The following is a 23,004-nucleotide window of genomic DNA, read 5'->3' on the forward strand; positions in this document are numbered from 1 at the left end:
GGTTCACCTGAGGAACACCCACAGCTCCTGAGCCTGCCTGAGGAAGAGGGAGATACTGTACAGCACTGCCATCTGCAAGGGACGTGCAGCTTGCCTTGGATCCTCACCAGCTTCTGTTTGTATTAGGTGGGTCAAAGTACATTCCTACTAATAACCCAACCTCTCCCTGAGTGGGAAAGAAAAACAGTAAACCAGTCTAAATACAGAGCAACCTGCTGTCCACCCATTGGACCGGGGATGAGTTTTTTTCCTAACCTGGCTGGCCTCGCTCAGCAGCATTCTTGAAGATCATTGCTATTTTCCTTGCCTGTTACGAGTCTGCTGGGGTACTGGGACAGTCTTTTGTTCACCCTGATTAAAACAAAGGTGGAAATAATTAATTGGACATTGCATGAGAGGAGAGAAGTACTGCCTCAGCATTTGCTCAGCTTAGGCAAAATATGACACTGGACATGGCTACAACAGGTACACATAACAACAGACAACCACAACCTTGTCTAATGTTGAAAAGGGGAAAAGGTAAAATATAATTTTCATTAGTTAAACTGGTAAAATGGTTTTAGTCTCTCAAAATGTTAAATATGTTGAAATAGTCATTATAATTCACATAGTTCACAGTTTCTTTTCTGTACAAGTTTATTTATATTGTTGCCCCGTTCTTACACAGCCTGTGTTGTTCTGTACTCCATTCACGCTCCAGGATTATTTTTCCTCACTTCTCCTAAGAAATCGTAAGCCAGCTCTGAGATATCAAAGGCTTTGTGAGTGTTTTCTGATGACAGCAGATACTCTAGTGCACCGTCATTCTCTCGGCTTCTTTTCAAAAAGTTGGCAATCGCCTTCCAGCGAGATGCTTCGGACTCTTCCTCAGCCCACTTGTAGTCAGGGAGGAAAGTAGAGTGGAGGAGAGGGAAGACAGAATCATGGTACACGAGGACAAACAGAGACTTCAGAAATTCACGATCTCTCTGTGGAGAAGAATATTTGAAAGTGCTTCAGTGCAAATACACAGCATTGCTGAGCGCTCCTCCAGAAGTACTGTACACAGGAAAAAACCCAAAGTAACACAAACAAGAAACATTCAACTAACCCCCAGTTCCCAGGATAATAATGGGAAGAGATCTGACCTTCCTAGACAAACATCAGTTAACTCGGCTGAGCCTCAAACTTGCCACCAAGAACGATATTATATAAACTACAGATTCACAAAGCTGCTCTCACTCCACTTACTTTTCCAAGCAAGAGAGCAGCACTATGTGGCCAAACCTTGCCAGTGTAACCACAAATGGTGATCCCTACAATGGTCACCGAGAGCCCTTCGCTCATGGGGTATTTATATTTCTTCCTAAAGACACCAGTGTGTACCAGCTGTTCCGCACAGCTGCTGCAGAGACAGAAGTGCCACATCCTCCCCACCCTGAAAGCCCAAACTCCACTTGTTTCTTTGCTGCCTTGGGCAGAGAGTTGCAACAATCTCACGTTCCTCGCAGCATGGAACTCTTAACAGGAGTACGTTAAGTACTGTTATTTCATGCTTGGACAGGACATTCTGTGTGTGGCGAGAATTATGCCCTACCCTTTAAAGACCAGTCTGCAAACCCTAAAGATTAAGAAGCAGCCTGGTCCTTTATCAAACACTGAAAGATCCTGACTGTTTTAACAGAATTTGTGCACCTCATTTTCCACACACACACTAGAAAAAACCCTTCACACAAAGACATGCACAGAGCGCAGCCTCCTGGAAAACTTATTGAACAGAGACTCTTGCAAAGACGTGAGTGCTCTGACTGGCATTGAACAGTTCAGTTCAGTTTCAGCAGGAGATTTAGCAGCCAAGCATCATATAACCACACAAGGAAGAGTAAGAATTTGCCAGGCAGCAATCCTACCATGGGAGTGGCACACGACAAATCAGGTAAAACTGGATGGTTCTGGGATACTGAGGAGTTAATAATTTCTTTGAGCAGATCAGCTTTCATTTTGGATGAACGGCCTTGAAAAAGCAATTCTGACTCAACAGCATTTTGTTTTGTTTGCGTAAATGGGGAGATCTCCGCTCTCAAGTGAAGTGTCTTGGATCAACACACTTGCCTTTCTCATCCAGTTACCTACACCTCCTCTTTGTCCAGAGGACAGAGGTTGGACAAGGCATGGGTAAGCCTAGTGACATGGCCAATTCACTTCTCCAGCTGTCTGTATGCTAAAATGGGAGATTACAACTGTCTGAGGTAGGGAGATTTGGAGAATTTGGGGCTTTTTTACAGGCGGACCGTGGGACAATTAGTGCTCAGAGGTTGGAGGAGGAAGGATTGTTTTGTGGACACACAGAGCATCTTTTGTATGAGTGGGAAGCTTTTACCAGTCAAATATTGGAAGCGTGTTATGAAAGGGAGCCATATTTTGAGTGTGACCCTATAACAGCTTCCCCAGTAACAACCATATGCAAACACTGAGACAAAAAGTTACCAGCTAATTTAATATTCCTTTTTCTACTAGTTTACTGTCATAAATACAGTTAAGAAACATTAAGAAGTGTGTTTAGCATATCACATTTTCTAAATAAATGTGTAGTGAGAAAAGAAGTTAACCCCCAATAACACTGACAGAGAGTTTCTAGTTCAAATTAGATTGAATACACATCAAAAAAAAAACCTGTAATTTATTACCTTCTCAGATCTCTTCAACGTTCTTTCTCTGTCTGCCCAAGCGCTCTAAAATGAAATTAAATGTAAAATCAGACTGAGATTGTGGAGATCTAATGCCATTCCAGTTTTAGCTGCAAAAGTCTCTCTCACTGCCATCCTACAGTAGTTTAAGATCCCAGTGCAGTCCCACTTTCCTCACATTCCCCATGCCTCCCTTGTGCCGGTTTCATTGACTTAAGCAAACAGCCATTCCAACAAATTTTACAGATGAGAGGATTTGGAAATTTAAACCTATGGGGCCATATAAATGAAATCAAGGGGATCTACTTTTCAGAAATATCAGCCACAACCGAGGTTGATTTCCCCCCACACCCTATAAGCATGAGGAAATACAGCCTAACCCCAAAGGCTGCCAGCTTCTAACAGCAGTGTCCTTTGGGAAGAAATAACTCTGCTGTTGTCTGGTAGTAGGACACCCATGAGGAACTGCCGTGCAAATACAGTGAGCGCTGTCCCACCAGTCAGAAGCTTGTTGGCTCCTTCCTGTCAGGAAAGCAGCACTGTTCTAGAAGCCAGGCACACATTCAGACAGCTAATCCACCTGTGCACTCTTTGGCTGTGACTACACAGTTAGCAGTGCTCAAACTTAGCCCATTTATGTCTCTGCATCTCTTCTGAATGTACTCAAGTGTTCTCTTGCTGTTTTGATGGCACCAAGACACAAGAAGCCTGCATGCACTTGAAACAATTATAAAACTTTGGTGCTGCTTGGCTTTTCCATTTATCTTTTCATAGGATAAAGAAAGTTCTAATTTTGCAAACTATCTGAAAATCCTGACAAATTGGATGTAATTGAATGCTATGTAAATAACGTACTCGAAGTGCATCCATCAGGTCTGGTTGATCCATGAGTTGAGGGAAAGTTGCTAATACAGGACTACAGATTAAATCTGAAACAGAAAACAAACACATTCAAAGCTAAGCTCAGGAAGAAAAAGGACAGTTTTTGAGGTATTCAAAATCAAGGTATTCAGCTTATCCCCTCCCCTCAGAATATTTCAAAGGGAAAATTAGCTCTAACAGTACTGTGAAGCAGCATGGAAGGTAGAAAAGCTCATCAACAACTGCATTCTGAGTGCAGAAAATTACAGTGATAGACAGTTAATCTGAGAAACGAGAGACACAAACCCAGAGGCTAGCAAGCAAGAGACCTTACTGATTTCATCTAAGGCAGTGAGCTGTTTTTCCTCATTTCTGCACCTGTCTTTTTTATAAACAGTTGTGCTGCCCGATTTGGATGTTATGAATAAACACACTTTCATTCTACTTTAATCTGGCTTGTGTTGTGTGCAATTTTAAGATAACCGGGTAACAAGCGGCATAGTGAATTTAGCAAATGGGGCACAGCGTCAAACTGCACAGCTCTCCTGTGTGCCTTTCAGGTGAGTGATGGGTCTCCTTTTGAGCTGGGACTGGCAGGAACCCAAGCGCTCTGCTACACAGCTCAGCAAATCTTGAGCCTCAGTGGTGCAGCGGTCTTGTCGTTATTTTAGTTAATGAGATTGTAGATAAGATGAGGAGGTTGTAATACGGTGGGTGCTGGTTTCTTCTCCCAAGTAACAAGCAATAGGATGAGAAGAAATAGCCTCAAGGTGCACCAGGGGAGGTTTAGACTGGATATAAGGAAGAACTTCTTTACTGAAAGAGTGGCAAAGCATTGGAACAGGCTGTCCAGGGAAGCAGAAAGAGTCTTCTTCCCTGGGGATGTGCAAAAACCACGTGGTACTTCAGGACACAGTTAAGTGGGTACAGTGGTGTGACAGTGGGACTGGATGATCTTAGAGGTCCTTTCCAACCTCAATGATTCTATGACTCTAAGATTACAAGAGAGCTACAAGCGACAGAAGAACTTTGGTTGAAGTGTTTTCTTTCTCGTGATTTTAAAGCTTTAACATACACTGTTGTTTCTTCATGTTGAAGTTGATGGGAAGTTTAGTAAACACTAAGCATTTACTAATACCAAAACATTTCACAGAAGCAAGCCAGAACTGATTGCTTTTATGAAATATTCAGCTGTCTATTTCTAAAGTGATAGCTGATTTTGAAATAAGAGAAGTCTTTTGTTACACCAGGAAAAATGTAGAAAACGGCTACCAGAACAACTTCAGAAATGCTGGGGTAAAGCCTTTAAACCATTTCAAATGACGTCTGAATCCAAATGGATGCAGTTTAACTCCAGGAGAGGTCATCAGCCTCATCTATTGTCCTACATTAGCAAGATCAAACCAAGTAAGTATAGCAGTTCTCAGCTAGCCTTTAAAAACTAAGCATTTTCAGTTTCTCTGTAGCAAGTTTATTGCATAAAGCATCAATTTATGACAGGGTCTGACTTTCAGATTCAGATACTAAATGAGTATACTCAGAATGCATATTAAAGTTCAAGAAAACCACAAAGGAGGTTAAGTTCTGAGTGCCTTTGAAAGATGAACCTGTAATTCAGATGCGTAAATATGGCTAAAGATCGTAAGTTAAAAATGTTAGTAAGTACAGAAGGAAATTTATTTGCCACAAGAACAGATGATACAGAGTTCAGTCCAGAGAAGAGATGGGAGAAAGCACAAGAAAATCACTCTGCAGCACCAATATAAATTCACCTGACATACAGTTAAGAAATGTAATTTTTCTATATTTCAAATTGATTTTAAAATGGAAAAGACTACAAACTATTACAGTTCCATTGAAGGAAAGATGTGGAAGGAATAAGATACAGAGTTGCAAAATCAGAGCAAGATACTAAGTTCTATAACCAGAACACTTCCACTTCTGTCTCTTCCTGCTGCATTAGCCAATATGTAAATAATAATTAAAAAAATAAATAAAGAGGATGACTTGGCCTTAATGACAAAACCATCTGCCTAATCTCTTCCATTACTCAGAGAACACGTATACAGTAGAAATGAATGAGTAAACCTTTGTGCAAATCTAATCTCTCCTTACATGGGTGATGAAAAGGAAACATTTTTCTTCCAAATAATCCTTTGCCTTTATTTGCTTTGTATTTATTTGTATTTATTTATATATAAGCCTTTCTCTATCCACATAGACTTTTTTTTAATAAGAATTTCACTGAAAACACTTGACAGAAAACTATTGTGGATTTTGCATTCTGCGACGTGAACTGATGTTAGAGCAACAAATTAGACGTGAGTTGAAATATTACTAGTTTGAAATATAAACACACCAACTGGTAGTATTTGCAGCAAGAGGCTGTTCTCTTTTAATAAAAAGGGACAACAGCTTTCTATTTGTCCCTACAACACTTGCAGACTGCAAGTTAAAACACGGAAATCCTCTACACAGGGAGCGTGACTTCCTAACCTCGTGAGATGGTCAGTCAGTGCCAGCAATACCAGGACCAAAATTCTATGAGTACCCTGTATCAGTGAGCTGCTTTCTCTTACAAACAGGAGACTCTGCAGAAAGAATTCTTCTTAGGAACCTGATCTTCCTCTAACACACTATCCAATACAGAGCTCTCCACAACAGCAATTCTTACCTGTGCTTTGTGTGCTTATTCTGTCTTTCAGGAGTGCATCACCAAGTATTTGTCGATAAAATATCAAGAGGTGGATGTAGCACATACTGCCAATTAACGTTTCTGGAAGCAAACTAGTGGGGAAAAAAATAACACGCTCTTGAGATTTTTTTTTCAAAACTGCTTCTACAAAGCATTGTTCACCTACACTTGAGAGTATCGACAGCTTCACAGAGATTAGTACTAGCTTGCATTGGCATCTCCATGAATCTACCACAACTTATGAAGGCGTACATTGATAAAGCTATTACACCCAGACTACTGCCGCTGCAGATTCCAATATTACCTAAACTTAAAGACTTTTTGGTTGTTTTCAACAAAATAACTCAAAATGTCAAACGGGTCAAACCGCACAAGCCTCAGATTTTTCCACAGCCAATGTTTCGGGGAAGGTGAACACTAGATCTCTGGAACCACTCTAGGCTATCTGAAATACTTTTTCACTTTACAGCAGCACACAAGAATACTTACTTCAGGATGTCTTCTGACTCTGCACTCAATGACCTCAGCTTCACTACAAGCACAGGCTGTTTCTTGACTGTTAGAAGCTGATGAAAAACACCACCACCTGTTTAAGAAATAAATACGTGATGTGAAATCTGTAATACTGAAAGAACATTAAGAATTATATGACAAGAATAGACATTTAAATTTGGCAAGAGATGTTTCGCTAAAACTGTAAAGGTTTAAGGATGATCTAAAACACCGGAGGAACTGCACATGTGAAAATATATCAACATATGAGCTATGTCGGCATTTGGTCTAACAGAAGATATTACCTCTCTCTGGAATGGTGGATTCATAATACGTATGGAGTAATATGAAGCATTCAAACTCAAAAAGTAAAGGCCTTCTGTAGCTTGGAGCATGTGTCAGTGGTGAATGGATGTTATTACAGCTTCCAGAGGAAACCATGGCTGCCATTATTTAAAATATAAGTGGTCTATCATCTGAACCAGCTCTTAGCGAAGCTTTATTCAGCCCCGCAGGGAAGAACCAGCATAGATGTTCTGTAGCATAATTACGCACACGTGGAATTTGTGCCTAAGTGATGTGGGATTGATGAGACCCCACCAGCCCTCACAATCAGCTCTCTCTCAGGCAAAATGAGGACAAAACAAAACAAGGCTGTGGTAACTGGACACTAATCAGAGCCCTGTCTGAACACTGCATGTTGTAAGATAGGTATAGGATTTGTTGTATCTTTTCATCTAAACAACATTCAGGAGAAACCACACCTCTTCTTGACATCGATGGGTCGACCTCAACGCCTCTCTCATAGGGAGTACCACCACTTAATGGCAGCTCGTACATCCTGTGAAAGAAGAGCAGCACAGTTAAAGGAGGTTAGGGTGTGCAAGAACAGCATCACTGCTTTCTGAGAAAGAAGAAATACTGCTGTCTCAAACAAAATACTGACACAGTGCTTGAGGTTATGACACATATTTTATTAATTAGGTGTAGTAATTTCATATAAGTAACCAAAACTCAAATGATAGATTTGAAACCGGTATGATATAAGGAAACTAGTTAATTATTTTAAAAGAAATGAGCAACACTGACTCTCTTTTCACATGACACTAATATTTTTTATATGAAAATTAGCAATTGTTTCAATGAAATGTTTTCTAAGAAGTCATGGCTTAAGTATCAAAGATACTTAGATACGGAAGATTTAAAATGTTGATGAATAATACAGTCCTAGTTCCGCCAAGAGTAAGTCACTGTTGAAGCAAGCATGCGATTTCACTCTCTGGGTACAACCTTTAACTTAATGGAATAGAAAACAATGTTATAGATCAGATATAAAAGAGAGAGAGAGGCCTGTAGAACAGCAGAATTTGCCAGGGTGGGGTTTCTTTTTGCCCTGTAGTCCAAATACATTTGGAATATGCATATATGTTTGGTAAAAATCAAGTATTGCAAGTCTGCTCTACAATGAATAATTTCTGTAAATTAACAAAAAGCTTTTCTACATTTAATAAAACAGAAATATGTACATTTTAGTATTCTTTAAGATCGCTGGAAATATGAACTAATCATATATCAGCTGCAATATATAACCTTATTCATATTCTCCAGGTGAACGGTAAAAGATTCACTCACAACTCTGAGCTGCTTCCAAGTCTCAATAACCAAATCTCCTAATTTTTAAATGGAAAAGGGATATACAGCAGAGTGGATATAAAGAAGAGGCCAGAAAAAAGGATATTGTCAACTTCAATTTAGGTAATGATCCTACTTTATATAAAGAAAACTCTAAGTAACGCCCTGTTAACTGTAGACATTTCTTTAGTTTGAAAATTGCACTGAAGAATATATTTAAACACATACTAACTTGCAACATTTCAAATCTGAAAGCTGGGTTCAGGGAGCACTTTTCCCACACCAACTTAGCAGAACACACACTGGGTGTGGAAGCAGGACCAACGTTCTCATTGAAAGACCCTGTACAACCTGCACATTAGTCTGGATTTCACCTGCCCAAATAGGGTGTAAGTATGAAATGTGATCTTTACTCCCAGCCTAAAATATACACACACATATAAATAAGAAAAAGGAAGAGAAGGAAAACATAATAAACTTACTTGGAAGGAACAGGCATTCCATTAGAAGTAAAAAGCTTCAGAAATGCCCAGCCACAGCTTAGCTCTCCCCTTTCACCTGTTGCCTAGAAAAAAACCAGAAAAGTCAATAACTTGAGCAGCTAAACCAGAATGAGCAACTGAACCACTATTATTTAGAATAATCACATTAAAAACGGTAAAAGCCACAGATTTGTAGTAAGAAGACACGGACTATGTCGCATCCACAGGTGTTTGAAGATACTTACCAAACAGCACATAACAGTTTTGCTGAAGTTGATGGCCCATGAACATGTTTAAGAGATGAGGATTAATTAAGGCAAGAAATATACATATAAAGGAAACCTCAGTATATCAAGCCCCCGAAAAAGAAGAAATGCACAGATCGAAAGGTAAAAGCCCCTAAACCTGCACTCATGCTCTAAAGAATGCAGGACAGAAAGGAAGAGGGGAAAAAAATTTAGGGAGAGAATCTACTCATCTTGTTCCAGAGTTATCAGTTTCCAAGTCAGTGACTCTGTGTGTCAGAACTTCCTTTCAGCTAGGAAGTTCAGCTAAATGTCACCTGGATCTCACAGTTCACTGCTGGGATAGTGCAGCTTAACATCTAATACAGGACAGCTGGTTCACTTCATAAACGTGTGCCTGGAACGATTTATACTGCAACTTTACACACTTACATTGCGAATATAAGTGATGCCAAGTTCAAATAATACACCGATGTCTGAAGACAGAGAATTGGACCTGACAAAACAGTCACCGTCAAGCAAGCTGGGTAAAATGCCCGTCACCTAAAACAGAGAGGGGGTGGAAATAAAGGTACCTATTACAAAAAAAATCTGATTTTTAAAAGCCATTGAACACATCACTCTTCCACGTAACATCCCAGACCAAATCCCACTGCACAGGGGAAGAAAATTATGAGAACTAATTTCAGTTGAAATCTTGCTCTCCTTATTCTTTATCTTGCAACAAAACACAGCTAGGCTACCAAGGTCCTTTTTTGGTGCATGTGATGACAATCTATTAAATAGCTTTAGATGCCAAAAAAACCTTAATTCTCTCCAAGAACACAGCAAGAACTGGGGTGAAGCATAGCAACTCTACGGCTGTGATCGGGGCCCTACACGCCACCTGAAACATGAGACAAAGAATGTGCTCTCTTTTCAGTTAAATCAAAGGAAAAGCACACATGCAAAGCAGCTGGTCTCTTCCCATCTCCATGAGCACCATGTACCTAATATGGATTCAGAGTTAACCAATGCCACCAGCTGGATCACCAGACTCTCCTGATACTTCTCCTTGCCCCTGACTCTCTTCTCGAAAATATTTTTGCTAAAGCACTGAGCTTAGTTTGAACTCATGCACTTCAGTAAGACTTCTTTTCTGCATCTTCAATTTGGTCACAGTATGTTCTACTTCAACACAAATACCAGGGGTAATAGATGTCAATAAATAAGAAGCTGTAAATAGATAGTTACTGACTATGTCACTCTCTGAGTGAGGTACCTGCCTTTGGAGAAAATGTCCACGTTTGAGCATTTTTAGGTAGCCATGTAGCTCTCACTGTGTGAATGTTACTCAGCACCTGAAACATGACAGTGTTGAAAAAAGCTAGAACAAGTTTTTCTGAATGCTATGCAACTTTAAGAAAATGCAGCATTATCCCACATTCATTCAATCTTGCACACAACAAAGATAAAATTACATTTTTCCTTTAACTTTATCAGATGGTTCCAGTTTAAAGGACTACATAGGAGATTTTCTCTGAAGCCACAGAGCACTTTCCAATCATCCTTACTTCATCTACAGCAACAACAGCCCCTTTGCCCCCAAGAGCAAGTAAGAAAACGGTCAGTTTATCAGCATTGGATTCTGTTATAACAAGCTGCTCTACACACAGAGCACAGAGAAACAGTTATAGGTGAGGAAATCTGAAAACCCCAACCCAGCTGTTCCTAGGCTCATTGCAGGAGAGAGATCAGCCCAGAAAACGCTCATCTCTGCAAATGACCAAGCAAAGAGGTACAATGGTAGGTGGGGGAATGGACATTGTGGACTCAGAGGAATGGAGCTCTCACCCCAGCCCCTCCCAGGGAGGCCCAGGGGCCGGGTGTGACATTTATCACAATGAGTCAAAAGGAGCGGCTCTCTGGATCACCTTACAGACTGAAAGGGGTTGCTGCTTAGGAATATGAGACGCTGTGGCATGCAGGGAAAAAGCATTTTGGGACTGCACGTGACTTACTATGGGATGTTCAGGGGACGAAGCAAAGGCAGAAACAGGAGGGATCGAGGAGCTTTGTAGGTGGGAAAATAGAGGGATAAGTACTCATGTCCCACCATGCACAATGCCTGATCAGTGCAATCTGTCCTGCTTTTTCATTAAACTCCATTCATAACTACTTTTCCGGATGAATGGGCTCTCCATTCCGAATGCCTGCGTGTGTGGATGTCAAGATGCCAGCAACCAGTCAGACCACAGTGTCTTGCACACGTGTCTGTGGTGACCACAACTGAGGGAAGTAAGAGTGCATATGTTAGCATGTGATCACAGGTGAGTATCAAGCCAGACAAATCGGAAAGTAAGTTAAGTGGTTTGGGAGACAGATTGTGCGTGCGTGCATGCATGCATCTCTCTCTCTCCTTCTGAGGGAGACAACTGAAGGAGTTAGCTACCAGAGGAACCAGAGCGTGAAAGAAGCTGAAAGAACCACACCTCATGAAGACGTTTTTGTTAACCAAACAACTTACCCGATTGCCATCGAATAGACAGAGACGAACGTGTCTACTGAGAACCTGTATACTGGTTCCTGGGAGAGGAATTGTCTTACAGCTACATAAAGTTACAATCAGGGATATTCGAGTTGGTCTAGGATAGATCTGAAACACAGACAACATAAGGATTAAACCTACAGGCTCCTCCTGCATGTGGTAACAGGTTTGTGTTTATTTACTGAGATGATCGAGTGTAGTGTTCACTAGAATGGATTCTTCCAAACACAAAGCTTGTAGCATTAGCAGCAGCAACAGAATTTCTTCATAAGCCTTTAGCTCGCTTCAAAGGAGATTGCTACAAATATTTTAGTGTGACAGATATTCTAAAACGGTGCGAATCAAGACATAATCATTATCTAAAATGAAAGCAGACAAATTAAATCGGTGGTTTCACAGTGCCTGGCAGAAGTTAATGGTTTAAAAATTCAGATGAGTCACCTGTGCAGATCTGCTTCACCTCAGACAGGGAAGGAAACCGCAAAAATTAACATGAAACGTGACTCTTAAAAGATATCCAACACTCGTACTGACTTTTTGCCTACTAGTAGGATGTGGTAACATCTACTGCCTGAGTAGCCTAGATTGACACAGAAACCCACCATCTGTTTCACAACAATATTTACCCAACAATATGACATATTTTACAGACTGCTAGCAATTCACATCTACAGGCCCCATCATTTCTCTCAAAGCAAGAGCATCATTCCTTTCTCACTGGTAATACTCACAGTATTTTTCTCAGAGTTCCACACCAAGTCTTTGAAAGCCAACTGTGATGGAGTAAGTTCAGGCTGCAAAAAGTAACTTGCTCGAAACTGATTGCCTGCAACAAGAGTAATTTTAAAAATTCATAATACTTGTACAATCTTTATTGCCACAAAATGAACTTCACCCCAAATTCAGATGTGGGTAAAGTCCATTTGAGTATTTGACTGATCCAAACAAAACTACGGAGGTGTTTTCTACAAGCTCCCTTTTAAAAGGGTACTTTTGCTACTCATAAAAGCGTTCTGCAGTATTTCATTCCAGAAGCACAATAAATTAACAAAGAGACACTGAAACAGTTTTAAAGAAAAAGACTAAGAAAATACGAACTGTCTAATATATTTGGTGAAGAGACTCCCAAGAGATCACCAAGAAAAAGGGAAGACTAAACCAATCATAATTTTCTGTAACACCAACAGAAGTATCTTCCAAAGAGGAAAATCTTTGAAATCATTAGGAAATTCGTCATTGCCTTTGGGTGGCTGAGATTTCACACAGATAAATTAAAACTTAATTGAAGAAGAAAAAAAACCTTTTATACATTATTTGATGGGTTGAGTACGGCAGTTATAATTAAGCAATACTGACGTTAGTTCTATAGGCTAGCAACTAGGATACACAACTCACCACAGACACTTGAGAATCCTGCACTGCATTTATCACGAGAAAACCTTACCCTCTTCCAAAAGCTGGAAAAGTGCGGATAGGCGGAATCCTGCAGGAACTGCTCCTATGGTTGCTAGCACTTCTACTGTGTCATTCTATTACAAAAAAAACCCCAAAACCAAAAGGATATTAGCATTCCTTCTGCTTACCAGATAATTCTGTCCTAATTTCGAACTCTCACGCAACCAATATCAGAGACCTGGGGTATCAGAGACCTGGGGCATCAGTCACCACTTCTCATCTGAAGCTGGTCTGGCCCATCTTCAGGAACTTTTACTTTTTTTCATGTATGAACCCAGGCAGACTCCCATTTCATTAAACCCCCTTCCACTTCAAAGCACCATCAGAGCAGCTAGTTACAGAGCAAAATCACACCCTTGAAAAATAAATGGTATACTACTACTGTGGCAAACAACAAAACGCACCTTATTTTCATCTTTGTTCAGACACACAGGCTGGGCTGCAGCCTATTTCTAAAGCACTAGAGAATGTTTTTTGTAGCATTTCTTGCTACAAAAAAACAAAATAGAGATGCTAATGAAAAACAACAATCTGCAATATGGTAAACAGTGTTTTGTAACAGGCAAATCTAGTCTACAAAATAATTAACATTATGGTAGAAGAAGTTACTATGTAAGATGCACACCTACCTCTGTGATAACTCGTCTTACAGCACTCCAGTGAGAATCTGTTCTGGAAGAAAAAGAATGTATTTTTTTATGATATATAACCCTTACGTGGACAAAAATTTAAACACTAAATATTGGTTTGTTTTCAGAGAGCAGCAACTTCGTATCTATCCAAGACACTGATAATGACGTATTTCTAGCCACAAAGACTAATTGCTAGAGGCCTCATGAGCTGGAACATAACTCAATACACAACCCAGTCATTCTTTGATTTTATGGCAGGGGAGGAGGGAAACCAAACCAAAACCAAAAAAAACAACAAAACCACTCAAGTAAAAGTGTGCCTGCAAGCTGTAAAAATCCCTAGTGACTGCTGTACTGAAAAGAAAAGGTAAAGAATCAAAAATCCTTGTGAGGTATTCTAGTAAGATATGTACTGCCAGATTTAAGAAGGAGGAAGAACAGTTTTATAGTTATTTATTTTCACATCACTCCATTTACCTTTTTTTAATTTCAGTTCCATCTGCTGTTTCATCCACCACTTCGATGTGTTCTTCACTTTGCTCTTCGCTTTCATCATCTTCATCAGGGATCTGCAATTCAGATTCAAAATAGCATTGTTTGATTTTTTCATAATTCTATTCTTTAAAAATGCTTTCTCCAACTACAGCATGTGTTAAGAGTTTAGAAGAGCAGATTTTCTGCTTGTGATGTATCCCTCCAGAGCACCATAACTGCAGAACACGGCTCTTAGTTTGACAGTTACAGCAAGGGACTGGAGTATTCCTAAAAGTAAGTAAAAGATTGTATTTGCAAAGCAGATTATCTAAAGAGAGAAATACATCAGCACCATGAAGTGTAATGTCAGCTACTCAATATGTAGTTATACTGTGGAAAGCTCTGTTCCACGGCGTAAAGGCTGGACTAACGGAACTCACTGAATCCAAACTGTGTACTCACATTTAAATCACAGAATCCTGGAATGCTTTGGGTTGGAAGGGACCTTTACAGGTCATCCAGTCCAATCCTCCTGCAGGAGCAGGGACATCTTTAACCAGATTAGGTTGCTCAGAGTCCCATCTGACCTGCCCCTGAATGTTTCCAGGGATGGGGCCTCCACTACCTCCCTGGGCAACTTGTACCAGTGTTTTACCACAGTCATTGTAAAAAATTTCTTCCTTACATCCAGTCTAAACCTACCCTCCCTTAGTTTAAAACCATTACTCCTTGCCTTGTCACAACAGGTCTTGCTAAAAAGTCTGTCCCAATCTTTCCTGTAGGCCCCCTTTAAGTACTGGAAGGCTGCTAGAAGGTCTCCCTGCAGCCTCCTGTTCTCCAGGCTGAACAAACACAACACTCTCAGCCTGTCCTCATATGGGAGGTGCTCTGGCCTCCTGATCATTTTCACAGCCCTGCGTTCACCACAACTGCACACAGGATATGTATGTGCATAAGTATAGAAACTAACATGGGTAAGCAGCTGTGAAAATGAAAATTCAAAATTTACAATCTATTTTTAAAAGGTTTCTGCACCAAATTACAGAATACTCCAACATTTACATGGTTTCACGTTTCATATAAATTGCAAAAAGCCCGAATTGGTCCACAGCACCTTGGGGTCTTCAGAGCTGACCTTCAGTGACAAAGACTGTGACTTTCATATTCAAGAATCAGCTCTGCGCTTATGTCACATCTTCACAAGGCACAAATTACTGCTTTTGCTAGCTATCTCCATACACACATATACAAACACAGTGTTATTTCCAAATAATGGGCAAAACCCTGCAGTGTGTCCCTGTGGAAGCGTTATGATCAATTTTATGCAGTTATCATGAATGTATATAAAACAAAGGTGAGACTAGAACAGAAGAAGCACACTAACCGCAAGGTAGGTTCTAGGAATGAGGCCTCTCTCCCCTTTTGAGTTTTCGGCTACCCACCAGCCATCCGCCTTCTTGTCATGTATAAGCAGGATCTCACCTTTCTTTGCCATTAATGGAGAGAGGGAGACAAAAGACAAACAAATATTTAAAAACAGCTCCAGCCACCACTTAAAAAAACCATAAAACCTTAATTTTTCCCACAGCAGAGATCTCAGATTATCACGACAGGCCCTGCCACTACAGAAGGTGGTAAAAGGACACTGGGCTTCACCATGGCAAACGTACACCAGGATAAGCCCTGTCTCCCTGATTCCCGTAAGGAACTGGCTGAATCCCAGAAGTACTGTATTTAACTGTCGTTATTGCTTAACACAGAATAATGTGCAGTATTAACATGTTAAAACACTTTTTTCAGAGACATATTTACCGTAAATGTGAGATCCCCTTCCTGCTGTGCATTGAAGTTTCCAATTGCAACACATTCCTTAACATCTGGATCATCCAACAATTTACCCTCATCATCATCAACTGTTTCTTCACTGTCTTCCTCCTCACTACTTTCTTCATCTTTGCTCTCATCCGCTTTTTCATTCTCATCTTCTGTTTGAGGATCTTTCCAATGTTCCTCTTCCCTGCCCAAAATAAATCAATCTTTTTTATTACTATTTTAACAAAACTTCTTGAAATTGCTGTAAAGCCTTGCAATGTGGGCTTCCCTGCAAGGATATTACCCAGGCACAGAATCTTTATTCCTGTGTTTCACTCTCTGTCCTGATCTCACAAAACTCTAAAACCCCAGTGGCAATTCCTCCGTGGGTATTCAGACCACACTGCATCCTCTCAATATGATATTTCAGCCATTAACCAACACTGTCAGAAAATTCCAGTAAGTCGTTCTTGACTTCACCAAGAAAACAAGCCCCGTAAGAGCTGGCTCTTCAGCACTTCTTTTTTAACTGTATGTTAAGATAATAAAGGGGATGACCTAACCATTTTTCACGGTTGTTTTCAGCCAAACGTGTACAATTCTGTTAAAGTGCAGATTGTATTTATTTGTTTAAGCTACTTACGTTACACAACTAGTAGTCACATTATCCTGATTCAAGACAAGAACAAGTTTCTGCAGCTGCTGAGAGAGCTTTAGCAATAGCTTTTCTTCTTCTTCTTTCCTCTGATTGTAATTCCCCACAGGTGCAGGCTCATCAGCCTGAAAAAGAACACAACACATTGCTCAAAGAATCAAAGTTAAAGTTACCCTATAAAGTTAGCTCTGCAGACGTATCTTGCTAGCTTTCAACTTCCTGGGCTGCTGTCACTCCCGGTTTAGTGACAACTTTCTTGACCTTTTACTCAGCCAAGACTAAATTTCACATTGGATTTGAAATCTGCACTCTCCACTTGCAACACAACACATTGGGTTACTATGCATAATGTACTGGGTTGACAAAGATTTTATAATGTACTGGTTCTTTATCAGGGAGTGCAGTGATGGGACGAGGGGGAATGGTTTCAAGCTGAAAGACGGGAGATTTAGACAAGATACTAGGAAGAAATCTGTTACTGCGAGGGTTGTGAGGCCCTGGCACAGGTTGCCCAGGGAAATCATGGCTGCCCCATCTCTGGAGGTGTTCAAGGCCAGGTTAGATGAGGCTTTGAGCAACCTGATCCCGTGGGAGGTGTCCCTGCCCATGGCAGGTGGTTGGAACTGAACAGCCTTTAAGGTCCCTTCCCAAACCATTCTATGACCACAGAGACCCCAATTGCAGTTGGGCGGTGCTAGGCATTGCACTTGCCCTAAGGCATTTAAAATTGAAGGAGGCAACTCTTCTCCCAGTGCTCTCTGTGACGGATTTTGCAGGAAACCATTAACAAATTTGTCTCCACACTTACTTTTTTCAAATCATGAAGAACATTTGTATTCTCTTCCACCAGTTTCTTCAGTTGCACGCATCTGCATCAAAAGCAAGGCAGACAGACAGCATTTCCTTAAAATTCTGATGACAGGTGACCCCAATTTGCTTACTGAAATGTGCAAATTTAGATACTCAGAACTTCAGCCAGCACTGTGTTCATGCAGCCTTACACATACCAGTACAAGCCCAAACATCAGATTAGTTGGTCATTACCTGTGATGTGCAAGTTCCCACTAAAAACTACCTCAGCCCTTGAGGACTGGAAAGCACCCAGCCTCTTCCTTCTGCCTGGAAAAAGAATGAGTGAGGAGAGGCAGAGATGAGACCTATGCAATTATGAGAAAAACCAAGTCGTGCAGGGAGCTGTGTGCTCCTTCTTCTGATGTGAAGGTGACAGGGAATGAAGTGAATCTGTAAGGGGCTTTGCTCACAGCAGCCAGGAGATGGTTCTTATGATGGACAGCTTGGAGAAGAATGACTGGAAAGCTGCTTGGCAGAAAAAGATCTGTGGGTTCTGGTTGACAGCTGGCAGAACATGAGCCAGCAGTGTGCCCAGGTGGCCAAGAAGGCCAACAGCATGCTAGTTTGTAACAGAAACGGTGTGGCCAGCAGGACCAGGGAAGTGATTCTCCCTCTGTACTTTGCAATGGTGAGACCGCACCTTGAATACTGTGTTCAGGTTTGAACCCCTCACTATAAGAAAGACATTGAGGTCCTGGAGAACGTCCAGAGAAGAGGAACGAAGCTGGTGAATGGTCTGTAACACAGGGGTTATGAAGAGCAGCTGAGGAAAGTGGGATTGATCATTCTAGAGAAGAGAAGGCTGAGGGGAGTAGGGAAGTGATCGTCCTCCTGTAGTTGGCATTGGTGAGGCTGCACCCCGAATCCTGTGTTCAGTTTTGGGTCTCTCAGTACTGGGAGACCTCACCCCTCTCTGCAGCTCTCTGAAAGGAGGGTGCAACAATGTGGGTGCCAGTCTTCTCTCCCAAGTAACAGGATGAGAGGGAATGGCCTCAAGTTGCACGAGGGGAGGTTTGGATTGGATATCAGAAAAATTCTTTACTGAAAGAAGCACTGGCACAGGCTGTTCAGGGCAGTGGCGGGGGTCTCCATCCCTGGAGGGGTTGAAAAAAAACATGTAGATGCAGCAGTTTGGGACACAGTGCAGTAGGGATGGCGGTGTTGGGCTGAGGGTTGGACTGGAAGATCTTAAAGATTGAAGGAAGGAATAAATCATTAAGACTAACAAGAATAAAATCTTGGCCAGCTTCCAGTAAGGAAGAATGCGATTGTAACATGAGTTTAGCTTGCTTACTAGTTGAAATAAGGACAGTCCCTCAGCAGGAACAAAAGACAGATTTGAGCTCACTAAGAGGGCACAGTGAGGAAGGAGGCAAGATAAAGAGCATCAGAGGATTCTGAAGACACAAAGGAACTGTGACATACATTAGACAGTGGGTGATAAGATATGATAATGAATTCTATGTATGTTTAACCAATATTTCCCAAATATGTAACCAGTGATTCTTGGCATCAATATGACTATGTATGTTTAACCAGTATAAAAGTCATGTAACGAGGCTCAATGGACACACACATTAGGTGAAATGATGCCCTATGTGTCCAGTGTTGTGTTATGTATGAAAGCAATACCTGCTTAATAATGAAATTGGCATTTGAGGCGAGACCTCATTGTTTTCTACAACTACCTGAAAGGAGGTTGTAGAGAGGAGGGTGCTGGCCTCTTCTCCCAAGCGACAGGGGACAGGACAAGAGGGAATGGCCTCAAGCTCCGCCAGGGGAGGTTTAGGCTGGACATTAGGAAAAAATTCTTCACAGAAAGGGTCATTGGGCACTGGAACAGGCTGCCCAGGGAGGTGGTTGAGTCACCTTCCCTGGAGGTGTTTAAGGCACGGGTGGACGAGGTGCTAAGGGGCATGGTTTAGTGTTTGATAGGAATGGTTGGACTCGATGATCTGGTGGGTCTCTTCCAGCCTGGTGGTTCTATGATTCTATGATTCTATGATTGATCATTGAGTTTGGTCTTTTTTTAAGGCATCAAGATCTTTTCCAACCTTAATGATTCTATGACTCTACGGCCCTTCCCATTGCATAGCGCCGGGCCGTGCAATTCCCAGCCTTGGGACGCCAATAAAGGAGGGGAAGGGGGTGCGGGGGAGGGACCCCCGGAGGAGGAGGCCTCACCTCTGCCACAGGGCCTCCCGCTGCCCGCGGGCCGGGGCCGCGCTCTCCGCCTGCAGCGCCTCCACCTGCAACACAGGGCATGGGCATGACGTCACGGGCACGTCACGGGCACGTCACGGGCACGTCACGGGCCCCGGTTACCTGCGCCTGCAGCTCCCGGCTCCGCCGCTGCACCCGCTGCAGCGGGCCCCGCGCTCGCCGCCCCGACATGGTCGCTAGGCAACCGGGGAGAGGAAGACAAGGCGCCGCGCTGTGACGTCACTTCCTGCGGCGCGGGGCACGCGGGGAGTTGTAGGCACGTGGGGGCCGCCCGCACGAGGGAGGGGCTGAGCGCGGCCACGCTCCGAGCGCGACTCGGAGGGAGAAAGGCTTCGCCCGGCCCTAAGAGGCCTGGCCTGGGGACCGACAGTCACCCCGCAGGGAATCCTGTCCCTGCACCACTACCCCCTGCCAGGGAATCCCGTCCTGGCCCCCACAGGGGCTCCCATCAGGCTGCGGGTGCCAGGTCCTGCACTCGGGCCGCAATGACCCCATGAAGCACTAAAGGCTTGAGAAGAGTGGCTGGAAAAGTCACCTAGCGGAAAAGGACCAGGGAGCGTTGGTTGATAGTGGCTGAATGTGAGCCAGCAGTGTGCCCGGGTGGCCAGGAAGGCCAATGGCATCATGGCTTGTATCAGAAACATCATAGCCAGCAGGGGAGCAATCACCCCCCTGTAATCTGTGCTGGTGAGGCCATACCTCAAATCCTGCGTTCAGTTTTGGGCCCCTCACTACAAGAAAGACATGGAGACACTGGAGCGCCTCCAGAGAAGAGCAACGGAGCAGGGGAATGGTCTGGAGCACAGGGGTTATGAGGAGTGGCTCCGGGAACTAGGGTTGGTTAGCCTGGAGGTGGCTGAGAGGGGACCTCATCACTCTACAACTACCTGAAAGGAGGTTGTAGAGAGGTAGGTGCTGGTCTCTTCCCCCAAGTCACAAGTGATAGAACGAGAGGAAATGGCTTCAAGTTGTACCAGGAGAGGTTTAGATTGGACATCAGAAAAATTTCTCTACTGAAAGTGTTAACGGGCACTGGCACAGGCTGGATCACCACCCCTGGAAGTATTTAGAAGACAGGTAGACGTGGTGCTCAGGGAGATGGTTTAGTGGTGAACAGGCATGGTTGGACTCTTGTGATTCAAAGGCCTTTTCCAAGCAAATGATTCTATGTTTTCTGTGCTGGAAAATGTGCACTGGTAATCGCTGTCTTCGCCCCAATGAAATGGCATCCGTATGCAGACATGGCCACTATATGGCATCAGCATGGCCACCCCTGTTTCTTGCCATCTGCCTGTCTTGAGTTTACAGAGACTGCAAGGAACAACATGAAAAGGTACCAACGCTTCACTGGTAAAGCAGGTACAACCTGGACCGAGCAGATGTGGTTTGAAACAAAAGATTCAGCAAACAGCAGTTCTGCTGCTTGTAGGTGCACCATCCCCTGATCATGCACACCCCAGCATTCTCATTGAAGGAACGTCTAGAGGTCTGAAACCTTGTTTCTACCAAAACACCACAGGACTAATTAATCTGCCACAAGTCAGCATTTCCTGATCTTCAGGGGCACTGGGGAGTACTTTCCTCCACCCCCACCCCGAAATCATCTGTAAAACTTTCACAGTTGAGTAATACAGTTGAAAACCAGCAGCCTGCACGGTAAATTCTCTGCACAACGCAGGAGCACCCCATTTTCTCAGACTCAAGAAAATACTCTTCTGGAATTCACTAGTGATAGGAGGGGAAGAAGGAACCCTCCATGGCCACTCCACAATTCCTTGTCCAAAGCGGAAGAGGAAATGCAGAGCTCAAAGCGTGAGCACGCTTCAGCTGGTTTGCTCATTCATCCTGCCAACGCGTGCAGCTATTTCACCACTTAATTGCTTTTTCACACACGTACTTTACTACACTATCAGCACCTGCAAGGAATGTTTGCACTTATCAGAGAAATAAACTCATCCAGGACCACTGTGTTGTGGTTTTCACTAGTTTAATGCAGCAGCAGCGCTTCAGAGTTCAGACAAATACATAAAACCCATTGGAACATGAAAATATATTTGGTGTCACTCTTCCTCTGTCCTCAGTGTTTCCTTTGGGCAGCCTGTTGCAGTTCAGGATCTTGTCTCCCAGCAGGCAGGAGAGGCCGTGGCACCCCGGGAGAGGCCGTGGCACCCCAGGAGAGGCCGTGGCATCCCAAGGCCGCTCGTCTTTTTCCAGCAGGGTTTCGAAGGGGCTTTCACCAGCTCCAAGGGCGGCGTGGGGCCAATCCCGGTCCCGCTCACGCTGCATCCACCGAGGCGAAGCTGTCGGAGGAGACAAGGGGAAGGTCGCGTCGAGCTCGGGGATCCCGGGTCGGGGGCGCGGGGGGATCTCGGGGACGCACCGGGCCCCCCGGCGGTGTCAGGCCGCCTCCAGCTTCTCTCGGGCGGCGTCGAGGCGCTGCTGGAGGCGCTGCTGGCGCCAGCGGAGGAAGCGGCGGCGGGCGCGGTTCGCCTGCCAGCCCACGGCCACCCCCGCAGCGAAGGCGGCCAGCAGCGCCCAGCGCACGGCCCGCGGCCCCAGCGCCCCCAGCCCCATCCCAGCGCCGCTCGGCGCCGCCTCCCGGGGCGGGGAGAGGCGGGGACGGGCCCTTCAAGGCGGCGGCGCCGGGCGGGGGCGGTGAGGCGGCTGCTCAGCTATGGACCAGGCGGCGGCGCAGGTAGCGGGACGGGGGACCGGGGCGGGGGTCCTCTCTGGCGGTGCGAAGCCGCAGCGTAGAATTAGAGAGTAGTTTGGGTTGGAAAGGATCTTAAAGCCCATCCAGTTGCAGCTCCGCTGCCGTGCACAGGGACATCCCGCTAGGTCAGGCTGCTCAGTCTCATCCAACCTGGCCTTGAGCACTTCCAGGGATGGGGCAGCCACGGCTTCCCTGTGCCGGTGCCTCACCACCCTCATGGTGAAGAAATTCTTCCTTATATCTAGCCTAAATCTGCCCCTCTCTAGTTTATCCCCGTTACCTCTAACCCTGTCGCTACAAGCCTTTGTGAGCAGTCCCTCCTCAACTTACTTGTAGTCCCTTCAGGTACTAGAAGGTTGCTGTAAGGTCTCCTAGGAGCATTTTCCAAGCTGAACAACCCTAGCTCTTTCAGCCTGTCTTCATGTGGAAGGTGCTCCAGTCCTCCAATCATCTTTGTAGCCCCTCTCTGGGCTCATTCTAACAGCTCCATAACCTTCTTATTTGAGGATTCCAGATCTGGACACAGTACTGCAGATGAGGTCTCGCAAGAGAGGAATAGAGGGGCAGTGTCCCTCATACTATTTCTCA

At 43.7% G+C, this 23,004-nt stretch overlaps 1 protein-coding gene across 1 annotated transcript; it reads right to left on the reverse strand.

The window, feature by feature from the left end:
• Window positions 1-50: 50 nt before the first annotated feature.
• Window positions 51-19,916, reverse strand: NPHP1 (nephrocystin 1). The gene is made up of 20 exons (XM_069850272.1): window positions 19,806-19,916; window positions 19,665-19,729; window positions 17,437-17,497; window positions 16,617-16,753; window positions 15,974-16,178; window positions 15,546-15,647; window positions 14,165-14,256; window positions 13,685-13,727; window positions 13,045-13,129; window positions 12,332-12,426; window positions 11,580-11,708; window positions 10,339-10,413; window positions 9,506-9,616; window positions 8,829-8,911; window positions 7,479-7,555; window positions 6,712-6,808; window positions 6,202-6,314; window positions 3,522-3,595; window positions 2,667-2,711; window positions 51-968 (listed from the first exon to the last, which is right to left on the reverse strand). The coding sequence occupies exons 1-20, from the start codon at window positions 19,872-19,874 to the stop codon at window positions 690-692; spliced, it is 2,037 nt and encodes a 678-aa protein (XP_069706373.1). The 5' UTR covers window positions 19,875-19,916; the 3' UTR covers window positions 51-689.
• Window positions 19,917-23,004: the final 3,088 nt, after the last annotated feature.

This window comes from Phaenicophaeus curvirostris, chromosome 2 (genome assembly GCF_032191515.1).
Source record: "Phaenicophaeus curvirostris isolate KB17595 chromosome 2, BPBGC_Pcur_1.0, whole genome shotgun sequence".
Taxonomy (NCBI): Eukaryota; Metazoa; Chordata; class Aves; order Cuculiformes; family Cuculidae; genus Phaenicophaeus; species Phaenicophaeus curvirostris.

Bases quoted from the DNA above. Each gene is read 5' to 3' on its own strand.
- NPHP1 (XM_069850272.1), bottom strand. From the start codon at position 19,874: ATGTCGGGGCGGCGAGCGCGGGGCCCGCTGCAGCGGGTGCAGCGGCGG. The intron at 2,712-3,521 runs GTACGTTATTTA...ATTTCATTTTAG, and splicing joins ACCTGATGGATGCACTTCGA to AGCGCTTGGGCAGACAGAGA. The intron at 969-2,666 runs GTAATAAATTAC...TCTTCTCCACAG, and splicing joins CGTTGAAGAGATCTGAGAAG to AGAGATCGTGAATTTCTGAA.